We start from the raw sequence: 14,140 nt of genomic DNA, 5'->3' as shown, positions 1-14,140 counted from the left end.
GGTATTCGTTCCACCTTTTATGCTGCCTGATAAATACTGAATATTAGAAGTAAAGTTACCTTGAAAGATTATAAAGGCATTTCTTCAATTATTTTCGTGGGAAAATCATTTTGAGATAGTAATACAACTATATAATTTAGTGCGTAATACTTTTGCAAGGTAATATGTAATATATTACATTTATTATTCATGAAAAATACGAAAATTATTTAAATTTATATATGTGTAACAAATCGTTCAGAGGTATGATTAAATTTGCCGCTATGTCTATGGTGTTATTCTATTGGCGTAGGTCCAGCCAATCAGCGATCTCCTCGTTGACCGCGCATTTGCTGCGTTCAAAATATTCAGTTCGACCGCAACCCTCAAAGGGGGAGGACACGTGCGTTCGTTTAACAGTCAAAATGAATTATTTAATTTTTACATGCATATGATTAGTAAAATATCGTTTAATGAAGTGCTTTTTATATCATGTAAAAAGATACATTTTTGTGTTACAAAGTGAGGTGCTTCATGGCATTTAAACCGGTGAGTACCATATATATCACACTGTTTGAATTTTAGTTCAATTAAAGATATAAAGTACGAACACTAGTTTTTATTTCCTTCGCTGGTATAAAGAGTGGAATGTATTCAATATGTGGTTGTATCACTAGTGTATATAAAAGTAGAACTTTATTTACAATTATCTAATGCATTTTTGTTCAGCGCCAAATTAAATGTACTTCTAAGAGCGTATTTAAAATATGTATCTACTTTGGCAGTTATATTTAACTTTATATATCGTAACACCTACGGAGATCTTCATAAAGTATTTATGTTTATTCGAATATTTGTTCCCATCAAGATTTAAATGATCTTAGTAAATGGGAGAATTTATAACTTTGATTGCACAACTTGTAAGTACCGACGTCGTAAAAAAATACAATATAATGTTATCTCCGAAGATGCTGAATTATAATTAACGTTATATGTTTACTTAACGTTATCTTTAACATAAGTATAGTTCCTGATACAGCGAGGTCGTAAATCTTATTTATATGGCGAGACTTCCAGTTTCAGATATGATTTCTTGGCGAGTATTACAACATCGCTGTATCAAGGGGAACACTATACTACATAGGTTTATCGAGCACACCATAAAAAACTAATTGACTTTCGACGTGTATTATAAAATATTCGTATATGTATAGTTATCCAAACTATAATACATTTACCGTTACATAATACATCTGTAATATACATATAATATAAATCCTGTAAAGCATTATAAACGTTGGTACAAATCAACGCGCTTGCTCACAAAATCGCAATAAAATTCATTATCACTGTGGCAAAATGTTGGCCTATCTTATGTCTCTTTACTTAAACCTTATCCTACTGTTTCTTATAATACATAATTATTTGGCATCTTGTAAGTGTATAAATGTTCCAACTGGATTTCAAATTTAAAAGACTGTACATCTAAAATTTTGTAAATATAGACATCTGGCATAGAAAAATATAAGTACTCGGTTGAAAGATACACTGCGCAGCAGTGATCAACTGTAGAAATTCATTTCACTGTATATTGCTGGAATACACGCCCATGACGCGTACAAAGTACAAAAATAAGATTCTTCGAATATCATTTGCATTTGGAACTTACAATAATACTTCGTAAAAGTGGAATCAGTACAAAATTGTGCTCGTTAGATTATACAAGCTATGGAGAAGTCTCTTCGAACATCCTGCACGATCATCGTTCTCCGTGTTTAGCAATGTAAGACTGCTTCGCTATCCTAACTAACTGGTCGAACATAGCGCGGTCGGTTTCTTTCACTAATGAAGTAAATTGACTGTAAGTATTTTGCAGTAGCATATGCGGATGATCGTATTCCTGGAAAAGAAAGGAAGGTTAATTTAACCCTGTTATATACGCGATTGGGGAAGTAGTCCCACGAGCGGACTGCGCGATGCGGTCACGAAGATCGCCGGAGACAACCGAACGGTACCGAGCGAAAACCGCGCGATAATTCGATCGGCAATTGTTTTTACACTGCGTCTTCCCGCTCGGCCATGCGTTGGCGTCATTCTACGTTTTGCCTACGTCTCGTTCACACCGTATTAAATAAAGTTAATTGTTATTTAAAAGTATTACAAAAGTGTTCATTGGTCTCCCCGCCCAAACACAATAAATTGGCGACGAGGACGGAAAAGTACGTACATTCAGTGAAACAGTAAAAAAAATACGCGGCGACGAGTAAATTGCGTGTGGAAATTTCCAGTGCGTCGTTAGCAAAAAGTGTGACGAGAACATACAGAACATACAGACTTACGGTGTATCGCTGAAATTGGCGATAGGATAGTTACAAATACGCAGAGTGCGTCGAAGAAATACGATAAGAACATTCAAGTGCGACGCGAAAGTGAAAATTGGCGGTAAAACGCATAAAGACATACATACAAGTACATTTACATAGTGCACGCTACATTCAAGTGTTGTGCACTATTTTACGAGATTAATTATAGGGAAAAAAGAACGCAATCCATTTCTTTCAAAGACGCGCACATTAAAGTGAACAAAAATGGCGGAAGCAGAATACGCGGGAAGCAAGATGGCCACAACCCAAGCGCCTGTCCCTTCAACTTTTACGATCGAGCCCTTCGATCCGGTGGACATGCCGTGGACACGATGGCTACAAAGGCTTGAGGGAGCATTCAGAATTTTCAAAATTCAAGAAGAAGACAAGGTACCATACATGCTACATTACTTAGGTGCCAAAACGTTTAACGTGCTTGCAGACCGACTCGCACCGGCGGACCCGTACGAGCTGACGTACAGGGAAATCAAGGAAAAATTAAAAGAATTTTACGAACCAAAACCGCTGGTAGTTGCGGAAAATTACAAATTAATGCAAAGGAAGCAGCAGGAAGGAGAATCAGCACGAGATTTTCTAGTTGCCTTACAGAAGCTGTCGTTAAATTGCAAATTGGGACAGTATGCAGACACGATGTTACAGAATTGCTTCATATGTGGCCTACGAAACAAGAGGATCCAGAATAGGCTTCTGGAAATGGCGGATCAGGACCTGGAAAAGACAATACAAATTGCAACCACGATGGAGTTGTCCGAGAGGAGCACGAAGCAGCTTCGAGGAGAAGAAACAGTCGCAGCCGTTGGAGCAGCAACGAGGAAGGTGCCTTTTGTTAAAGATAAGTCATTCAATACAAAGAAATTTGAACGCGGGAAATTCACGAAAAATGGCGCGAATAGCGAGCGTGAAGATAGGCGCGAACCGAGGCGCGAATCGAGGCGCGATAGTCATTTGGTCGTTTGCTATAGATGCGGTAAAGATCATTACGCGTCCGCGTGTAAAATGGATAGATCAATCAAATGTTTAAAGTGCGGGAAAGCAGGGCATATTAAAAAAGTTTGCAAAGCGAAATCGTTTCCAACGAATACAGTAGACTACAGGGAAACGACGAGCGAAATACTTTCAATACAAGAACATACGCAATTTCGCGAGAAAATATATGTTACGCTTAATGTGAATGACAAACAAGTGCGATTCGAAATAGATAGTGGCGCGGCCGTTACATTGATGTCGGAAAGCGACGCGAGAAGATTGTTTGCGGGCGCGCGAATTCAAAAAACGGATTTACATTTAATATCGTTTTGTAAAGCACAGATACGCGTGTTAGGATATATTACTGTTAAGGTGAGGAGCGGTGAGACTTTGCGTAAACTAAACATTTACATTACCACGCAAGATCGCGAACCGCTACTCGGTAGAGAGTGGATATTGCAGATGAAAGAGCATGATAAAGTACAAAATTTTACGAATATCTTGCAGTCGATACACTCATTACAGGTTATGGAGAAAGCTGAATTGCAGAAATTATTACGGGAATTTAGAGAAATTACGAATCCAACAGTATCAAAAATCTCGAAAATACAAGCGCGACTAAATCTAAAAGATAACGTTCAACCGGTATTTTGCAAACCCAGGGGGGTACCGTTTCGCTTACGAGCTCAAGTAGAGGAAGAGCTGGAGAAACTAGTAAATACGGGAATTTTAGAAAAAGTCGACTGCGCGGATTGGGCAACACCGATCGTGCCTGTTCTAAAGAAGAATGGTGCGATACGGTTATGCGGGGACTATAGTGTTACATTAAACCCAAGATTAAAGATCGACAAGCATCCGTTACCGACGCCAGACGAACTCTTAACACAAATGGCGGGCGGTACAGTATTTTCAAAAATTGATTTATTGCAAGCATACTTACAGTTAGAAATACGACCAGAAGACCGCGAATTACTTACTATCAACACACACAAAGGACTTTACAAACCGACGCGACTAATGTACGGAGTAGCATCAGCGCCAGCGATATGGCAACGCACAATTGAAAATATTTTAAAAGATATTCCGGGTGTCGTAGTATTTTTGGACGATATACGTATTGCAGGCGTAGATTCGAGAGACCATTTACAAAAATTACGGCAAGTTTTCACGCGATTACAAAAATATAATATAAGAATTAACGTAGATAAAAGCGAGTTCTTTACAGACCAAATACAATATTGTGGTTACATAATTAATAAAAGCGGTATACATAAAGCGCCAGATAAAATAGAGGCAATTAATAATATGCGAAGGCCCACAAATATTACAGAATTGAGAAGTTTCTTGGGCATGATACATTACTACGATCGATTCATTCCGAATTTAAGTTCAATTTTGAAACCGTTGAATACATTATTACAAAAGGAAGTAAAGTATGAATGGTCTCCCGACTGCGAAAAAAGTTTTCAAGCCGCGAAGAAAGCTTTTACAAGTCCGCGATGTTTAGTACATTTCGACCCTAAACTCCCAGTTACATTGGCGACAGACGCAAGCCCATACGGAGTCGGAGCAGTTCTTTCGCATATTTTTCCGGACGGTTCAGAAAAAGCTATACAATACGCGTCAAGGACATTATCAAAAACGCAACAGGCCTATGCACAAATTGATAAAGAGGCGTTTGCAATAATTTTCGGAATTAAAAAGTTTTACCAATATTTACAGGGATCTAAATTTACATTAATTACAGACCATCGTCCGCTTACACAAATATTTTCACCCGCAAAGAGTTTGCCAGTATTTACAGCCGCGAGAATGCAGCATTACGCGTTATTTTTACAAAGTTTTAACTATGATATACAATATAGAAAGTCAGAATTACATGCAAATGCAGATTGCTTATCTAGGCTTCCAATTCCAGCTACCGATACATACGAATGCGATACAATTGACGAATTCCACAAGGCTACATTCAATACATTGCCGGTTACAGCAGAGCAAGTTGCACAAGCTACATTAGAGGATAAAGAATTGTCTAAATTATTAAAATGCATTCGAACAGGACGAGGGGATTTGAAGAACAATAGATTCTATTCAGTTCCGCTCACAGAATTTACGCTTTTCAATAACGTGATTTTTAGGGATCATAAGGTAGTTATTCCGGTAAAATTACAAAAACAAATATTACAAGAATTACATTCAGGACATTTTGGTGTGGTACGAATGAAACATTTAGCCAGAGGATATGTTTGGTGGAATAAGATAGATAATGACATCGAAAATTTAGTTAGAAATTGTTCCGAATGTAACGCTTACAAAAATAATCCAACTCAGATTACACACCATATTTGGGAACCAGCTAACGTTCCGTTTGAGCGAGTTCACGTAGATTTTGCAGGACCATTTTTAGGGCATTATTTCTTTGTTCTGGTAGATGCATACACTAAATGGCCAGAAATACACGTAGTTAATAATATAAACTCACAAGTTACGATAGAAATTTGTAGAAAGATATTTGCAATTTACGGTTTGCCCCAGTACTTGGTCTCCGATAACGGAAGAGCGTTTGTTTCGAAGGAATTTACAGATTTCCTAAAAGTAAATGGAATTACGCAAAGGCTCACTGCTCCATACCATCCTGCCACAAACGGACAGGCAGAGCGTTATGTACAAATATTAAAGAACTCGTTAAAGCGAATGAAAGCGGATCGTACGAATATACAACCAGCGTTACAACAATTGTTAATACAGTACAGAAATACGCCACATGCGAAAACAGGAATATCACCCGCGGAATTATTATTTTCAAGAAAATTACGTACGCGATTAGATTTATTACGTCCTACAGTCACAAAAGAAAGATCATACACGCCCTCCATTATTTTCAAGGAGGGAAAGAGAGTCAGTTGTCGAAATTACATAGGAAATGTTAAATGGGTTTTCGGAAAAGTGTTAAAGCAACTGGGCGACTTACATTACAATATACTTTTGGATGACGGGCGTATTTGGAAACGTCATGTTAATCAGCTGAGACCGATAGGGGACAATACACCAGTTAGGAGCGAAGATTATATTCAATTTGAAGACGATATTCCTCCGACCGATATGGCAGGGAATACAATCCGAAACACAGGGAACAATTGTCCAGAAAATGCGAGTTCCGAATTAACTGATAGTGAAACAATTGTTAATACTCCGGGAAATGGAACAGGGAAAGAAAATACACATGCGAATACAAGCGTTAGATTTAGGAGCGAAGTAAATACACCGTCCCCATCTTCTCATGCTCAATCTCATTCTCATACTCAGCCTGAAACCACATTAGAAAATTCTGATTATTCTACACCTAGAAATTCATTCCGTACATCCACCCCTCAACATTCCCCTGAACCGATTACCGAAAGTACACCGATAAATTCAAATACGCGTCCTCAACGTACGAGAAACCTACCGAAACGTTTCGAGGATTATTATTTATTAGAAAAGAAATAATTGCATTATGTTACGTTTGTTTATAGTTTTTATTTTACACGAGGATTGGTATTCATAAGTAGGGGGAGTGTTATATACGCGATTGGGGAAGTAGTCCCACGAGCGGACTGCGCGATGCGGTCACGAAGATCGCCGGAGACAACCGAACGGTACCGAGCGAAAACCGCGCGATAATTCGATCGGCAATTGTTTTTACACTGCGTCTTCCCGCTCGGCCATGCGTTGGCGTCATTCTACGTTTTGCCTACGTCTCGTTCACACCGTATTAAATAAAGTTAATTGTTATTTAAAAGTATTACAAAAGTGTTCATTGGTCTCCCCGCCCAAACACAATAAACCCATTAAAAATTATTTAAATAAGGTATATACTTAGACAAGGTATTACTTACCGCCATGCGGCCCTTATCCATAACTAAAACTTTGTCGCTGTCCATGATGGTGTTTAACCGGTGGGCAATAGTAAGTACAGTGCACTTGGTGAACTTCCTTCTGATGGTATTCTGAATTAGAGCATCCGTTTGCGGGTCCACGTTAGCGGTTGCCTCGTCCAGCATGAGTATTTTATTATTTCTTAAGATGGCTCTTGCCAGACAGACTAATTGTCTTTGACCGACGCTGTAGTTGCTGCCTCTATCCAGTACACGACTCTCTAAGCCGTTACCACTGATGACAACAGCATCTTTTAACTCCACCTACAAAGAAGACATAGGAAGAAATGTGAGACCTGAAATGTGAGACTTGATCTTCTCATCAGAAACTATTTAACAAACCTCTTCGAGCACCTCCCATAAGGCTGCATCAGAGAATTCATTAAAAGGATCTAAGTTGCGTCTCAAAGTACCCGAGAATAAGACAGGATCTTGAGGAATGATGGATATGTGACGTCGTAAATCTTCAAGACAGATAGACCCGGTATCTATGTCATCAATTTCTATAACTCCCTCAACCTTAGCCAGTCTGAACAGCGCCGAGATTAAGGACGACTTCCCAGCACCCGTTCTTCCAACGATGCCTATCTGTAACGTTCCAAATTTAATATCCTGCCTCATAACTCCTATATTATATTATAAATTAATGACTAACTTTTTCACCAGGATTAATGACAAGATTTAATCCTTTCAATACTGGAAGCTCCTCCTCCGCGTAGCGCATATAAACGTTTCTGAATCTGATCATTCCATCCTTGGGCCAATTTTTGGGAGCATTAGCTGGCAGCGCTATCTGCTTTTCACTTTTCTTCGCAAATTTCCCTCTGTCGCGTAAATTCGGTTCTGGCGGGATGTTCGTGTATTCGAGTACACGTTCCACGGCCATCATTTGGTTCGCAGCTTCGGCGTTCTGCCGCATACCCCACTGGATCATTCCGGTCATGGCCATTACTTGAGTGATGGCCAAACCTACTTCACCGCCGGAAAATGCTGCAAAGGAAATTGTATCTTGATTCTGCTACGTGGAAAGAAAAAATATACTTACATTGTTCTAAGAGAAGGAAGCTGAATGTGACCAGCGACGTGAAGACAAAGCAGAAGATGTCCAAAGAGAATCCGAAACCGCTACTCGACACTACGTACATATAAACGGTGGAAGTATGAACATCCTGTAGCTTATCAAATTCTTTCTTGAGAATATCCTGTGCACAGTAGGCTCTGATAGTGGTTAGTCCATTTAGGGTAGCGTTTAAGTGAGTGAAGACGGGAGAGCGAGCTGCAAGAACAGGTTTAGTTTACCAAATAGTATATACATAGTAATTTATACATAACCTATAAATACTTACACATTCCTTCCAAGCGCTTAATATTTTTACTAGTTTTTAAGTACACCTTTCGTATCCAGTAGAACACAGTACCCAAGAACACAATAGGAATTAAGAAAAGTGGGTTAACAATGCAGGATACCGCTAAGGACCCGAACATCATCATACATATTTGTCCAGCGTCCAGCACTGCTTTCGGTAACAGTTCATCGATGGTTCCCATATCTTTGGAGAACCTATTAAGTATACGACCGCTAGGATTTGTATCGAAGAACCTCATGCCTGTTCTGATGAGCGCGCTGAAGGCCATGTCGTGTAATTTTTGACTGCATACTATGCACACTTCGTAGAAGGTCAGTGACCTGGTAATTCCGATGCAAAATAAGCCAACAACTATAGCCGTGTATATGTACATGTAATTATACATGGAAGAAATATCTAAATTTTCTGTGGACGTTTCATTGGTAGCATTTAAGGCAGTTTGTTGAAGTAAGTAAGTTCGTGTCTCTTCCTTGCTTACTCTGTAAAATATGTGCAATTCAGTATGGAGTATATAAAAAGGTCGTGGGAGGTTGGGTCACTTACAGTATAGGAACAAAGTAATCGTTGAGACTAGCCATGAACTGGGTACATATAAAGAACAATAGAAGTGTTACTGCTAAACATAGATTAGCACCAGTTTGGAAGTACTTTATGAATATTGGTCCCTTGACTGTTCCACGAGAGGTTCCTTCTAAACCGTCGTTTAATTTTTCTGCGTCTTCATCTTCCTCTTCGTCGTCTGTTCCCCCGCTACTGGCATCTGGCGTGCGACTCTGATTAAAATAAAACACTCATGGTGATATCTGTTCATCTTCTTATCTATGTACTTATGTATCTATATCTGTATCTATAGCTATGTTTATAGTCTGTTTATAGTTTGTATCTGTGTCTATGTCTATGTCTCTGTCTATGTTTATGTCTCTGTCTCTGTCTATGTCTATGTCTATATCTATGTCTGTGTCTCTGTCTATGCCTCTGTCTATGTCTCTGTCTATGTCTCTGTCTATGTTTATGTTTATGTTTATGTTTATGTTTATGTCTCTGTCTATGTCTATGTCTATGTCTATATCTCTGTCTCTGTCTTTGTCTATGTCTATGTCTATATCTCTGTCTATGTCTCTGTCTCTGTCTATGTCTATGTCTATGTCTATGCCTCTGTCTCTGTCTATATCTCTGTCTCTGTCTATGTCTATGTCTATGTCTATGCCTCTGTCTCTGTCTACATCTCTGTCTATATCTCTATCTCTATCTCTGTCGCTGCCTATGTCTCTGTCTCTGTCTCAGTCTCTGTCTATATCTAAATATAAATCTAAATCCCACATGATAAAGATCACAACGTACTCTAGTACTCGACGATGAAAACTGTCTTCGCATGACACTCTTTTCCAAAGAAGAATCATCGTGTGTCTCATTCTCGGCTGCCAACAATTCAGCATACTCTGGTCGTTGACTAAGTAAGTCTTGATAATGTGAAAAAACAGTAGCCTTCCCCTGTTCTATCAAAATAATAGCATCCACATTTTTCACGTACTGTAATTGATGAGTAGCCAGTATTCTAGTCTTCCCAGCTAAATATCGTTGTATACACTCTTCGAATAAATGCTTGCTGACATGTGTATCAACCTAGAACATAAACGTCAAGTTAATAAATCAACGTCATCATAAATTGAAGGTTCTATTTTTATTCTGGATTCACTTACAGCGCTCAGAGGATCATCTAACAAATAAACGTCCGCTTGTCTATAAAGTGACCTAGCTAAATTGATTCTGGCTTTCTGACCTCCAGACAAGGAACTGCCTCTTTCTCCTACAACCGTTTGATCGCTCTGTGGAAACTGTTTAAAGTCCCTAAGCAAAGAACACGCTTTTACTACTTTCTGATACCGGTGACGGTCATAGGGTTGACCAAAGAGTATATTCTGTCTAACAGTGGATCCAAAAACCCATGCTTCCTGTCCTGCATAACTCAACGATCCGTTCACCTTCACGTGACCTTCTACCATGTCTATTTCTCCAAGAATCGCGGACAAGAATGAGCTCTTTCCAGCCCCGACCATACCGATTACAGCGTATATTTTTCCCTTCTCAATCTCCAGATTTAAATTATCGAGAGTGTTTTCTGATTGTCCAGGTTCCCACTTGGCTGTGAAATTGGTCATCTTCACCGCGTACGGCTCTTCGTTTATCCTAATAGAGGAGGAACGCTTATTCTCTTCCATGAGATTAGCTGTCTTCTGCAATAAATCACTAGCGACGACCACCAGACCATTGTGCTTTCTCTTCTCCGAATCGTCCAAATTCTCGTACGTGCTTGTTTCCTCATCTATGTATGGTATGTCAGGCTTGGAAGTCTTGTTGGAGGCTTGTTTAGAATCATTATTAATGCTACCGTTAACGCTAGCGGCGAATTTATTTAATGCAAAGGTATTTTCTTGGAACTCTTCGTACATCAGGAAGTGTTGTAATCTTCGTACGGCTACCAAACACTCGGCTATTTCCGCGAAGCCGCGTACGAACATTCCAGTCATGGTGTGCGCCAGTATGTTGAAATACGAGGAGAACACGAACACCTTATCGGCTGATAATTCGTTCCCAAATAGCAGCATGCTAATGAGCGTGCAGAAAAGAGCCATTCTAGTGGTGAACAAGTTGAACGTCATATAAATGCCTCTTATGTAGCTACTCTTCTTAACCACTCGCAGTTCTAACTTGCGAGCAGTCTCTATCAAGGCACAAAACGATTTCTCCCACGCGTACATCTTTATCACTTGTACGCCCGATATGATCTCGTCCATCAATCGAACTCTTTCATCGGTTTTGATAGCGGTCTGTAATCTGAACTTGGAGGACAGCTTTCCTGTGTAGGCTGAAAGGCAAAGATGATGTTATCAGCAAGATTAAAAATTACAATTGTAAGCAGTGTGTCTAGATATTGCTTTAAGACTATCCATCATTTTACTACTTATCTTTTTATTTTACTATTTTATTATTTTCTGCATATTGTAATGCAATTATCAGGAAACTCACATTGAATAGGCACGACAACAAATACAGCCGCAATACCGATCAGACCGGCGTATCCTGCCTCAGTGTATAGAAAGTACGCTATGATCAGTGCAGAGAGCGGTGCAGACCACATGTGATGAATAAAAATGGAAACAAGATCAAATCTGTTCACGTCGTTGGCCACTAAATTGACCACCTTCCCTGGTGCCGTCTCACCCAAGGCTGTTTTACTCAGTCGCAACGCCTGCATAAAATAAATGACTTAGTAAACTCTCCAAGATCAAATTAAAATATAAATCTGCATTACCTTCCGATAAACGACGGAACAAGTGGCGACTCTGATCCTGGCGCCAACATGGAAGGCGCCAAAAATTGCTTGGTTCAACGTGATGACATTTATTGCCGTTGCTATGCAAATACCAGCTGCATACCAAAGCGCAGTCTCGTAAGTTTCGTCTGTGGACTTCCTGAAGTACCGTAGCAAGCCGCCAAGTAGTATCGGGGTTCCTAACCTTTGAAAAAAAACGATACAATGTTTACTTCGAACGGGACTCAATTTTTACAGTATGACAAAAATTATTTTATGGTTTATGCTTTGTTTTCGAGATATAAACTAATACTCTCTAATAATTTTATAATATTCGAGTTGTAAATTATTTTAGTAACAATACTGATGTGCGATGCATTCGAAAAGATTCAAGTTGCGCGCGCATGCGTGCACAGTGGCGTCCTGCGCAATGCAAGATGCGCAGTAGTCAGACGCGCGGGCGACACGAGAGAGGCCATTCACTTTTGGCCCTTCTCACAGTGCCAATGTAAATAATCTTGTTGACCGATAGTGCTTACTATCTGTGCGTGCACGTGTTACGCGTGTCCGTAAACATGTACGTAACCATAAATAATCTGAAATTTGTGATTGATTGAATATTTAAAATTTAAGCCACTTGACGATCTTCAATCATTTATATCTCGAAAGCAAATCAAAAAAGTGATGAATGACTGACATCTTGCGATAAATACCTTATAACGAATTCGTTAAGTATTTGCATTAGGCCAAGCACTACATATTCCCACAAAAAGGCGCGAAAAATAGCTCTGAGTAGACTGGGTCTCCGTTTATATCTTTTCGAATTTTCCAATTCATTATTCCATCGTCTGAAAAATTTGCATGTTACTATTCCTGCTATTTCGAATAAAATTTTATTTAGATACTAACTTTTCTAGTCTGTCACCGAGCAGGTTAGATCTATCGTTCTTCAGAGGATTATACAAATCGTCGATCTGTAAAACCTTCTTGTATCCTGTCTTGAATAAATCTATCGTCCACCTGTGCAACATTGAATGTGACGTGTAATTTACTCGGGCGCATCAATGCGGAAACGTGTGATCAGATTTAACGGTACACATCGTACCAGCCATAAACTAATTATAACATGGTTCCAAAACCAGTTGCGTGCGGTTCTTCAACGATTAAATAATTAGCTCATTTATTTGTTTTTATCGTTAAATTGGATAAAAAATTATGATGAATAAAAAAAACGTTCGGTAAACATAAAACACAACATTGTAATGACTTGCGATAAGGATAGAAATAAAACAAGAATAACTACCTAAGCGCCGACTCATCTTGTGTATGACGTGACTTACAAACACTTATCTTTCATGAGTGAATAAAATTTCGTAACATTACACTGCAGTTTCAAGAGTATCCTCATTTTTATGTAACCCGTATGTACATTGTAACTTTGTTAAAATAAAAAGTTAATATATCATTCATTTTACATCTGTTATAACATAGCAATTCATCTCGTTAATATTCGTTGCATAATTTTGTCGAAGTTTCTTTTATTTATTCAGCCAATTTGAAATTGTAATTCGGTACACGAATTCTGATTACAGATGCAGAACGATCTGTCACTTTCACGGGATATTTAGCCTGATCACGGAAGAGTCGACCTTGGATAGCTCAGTGGATAGAAGGAAAAGTTGTTCTCACCCAAATGGTAAGAGAAACTAAGCGGTCAACTTACCACCAAAATAACACCGACAGTAGATTCGCCTTCTCCCGAGGATTCGGTTTCGATTTCACGTTGCTGGAGTCCATCTTCCGTGATGCGGTACATTAACTATCTTGACTGATACTTTATGCACGAACTGAAAAACCGTTGTCAAATTTTCCTCTTGCAGACACTTAGGGAATAGAAAAGATTCTCACTATGTACAGTTATCTTTAAAGTAGCTTATCTAAGAGTCCCCTTAAAAGTGGATTAATTGACGTGTACTTGAGCAACCACTTGAAAGTTTACACCGATGATACAGGAGAATCACAGATTCAGGTTATCCGGGTGAGTTGATAGATCTGTTTTCGAACTGTTCATCCGAACTTGTAATCCCGGAACACTATTACACGCGATCGTACCATGGATGAAAGTAAGTCGTATACCGGTCGAGCACCTGTATTTAAAACAAAAAGACATCGTATGTATCGTATTCGCGCATGGTATATGATCTCTCATCTTTA

At 39.0% G+C, this 14,140-nt stretch overlaps 1 protein-coding gene across 2 annotated transcripts; it reads right to left on the bottom strand.

The window, feature by feature from the left end:
* Nucleotides 1–431: 431 nt before the first annotated feature.
* On the bottom strand, nucleotides 432–13,773 carry LOC100878207 (ATP-binding cassette sub-family C member 4). 2 transcript variants are annotated; one of them, XM_003699242.3, is made up of 14 exons: nucleotides 13,650–13,773; nucleotides 12,836–12,946; nucleotides 12,640–12,774; nucleotides 11,927–12,131; nucleotides 11,641–11,863; nucleotides 10,314–11,479; nucleotides 9,955–10,236; nucleotides 9,157–9,386; nucleotides 8,593–9,092; nucleotides 8,292–8,522; nucleotides 7,902–8,236; nucleotides 7,589–7,834; nucleotides 7,208–7,510; nucleotides 432–1,879 (listed from the first exon to the last, which is right to left on the bottom strand). In XM_003699242.3, exons 1-14 carry the CDS (start codon nucleotides 13,721–13,723, stop codon nucleotides 1,739–1,741), a joined length of 4,182 nt encoding a protein of 1,393 aa, XP_003699290.2. In that variant the 5' UTR covers nucleotides 13,724–13,773; the 3' UTR covers nucleotides 432–1,738. The 2 variants fall into 2 exon arrangements, with proteins under 2 accessions (XP_003699290.2, XP_012135551.2); XM_012280161.2 differs by lacking the exons at nucleotides 12,640–12,774; nucleotides 12,836–12,946 and having other exon boundaries at nucleotides 13,650–13,755.
* Nucleotides 13,774–14,140: the final 367 nt, after the last annotated feature.

The sequence above is a fragment of the Megachile rotundata genome, chromosome 11 (genome assembly GCF_050947335.1).
Source record: "Megachile rotundata isolate GNS110a chromosome 11, iyMegRotu1, whole genome shotgun sequence".
NCBI classification, from domain to species: domain Eukaryota; kingdom Metazoa; phylum Arthropoda; class Insecta; order Hymenoptera; family Megachilidae; genus Megachile; species Megachile rotundata.
The sequence above is the reverse complement of the archived record's forward strand: the minus strand, read 5'-3'. Positions and strand labels throughout refer to the sequence as shown.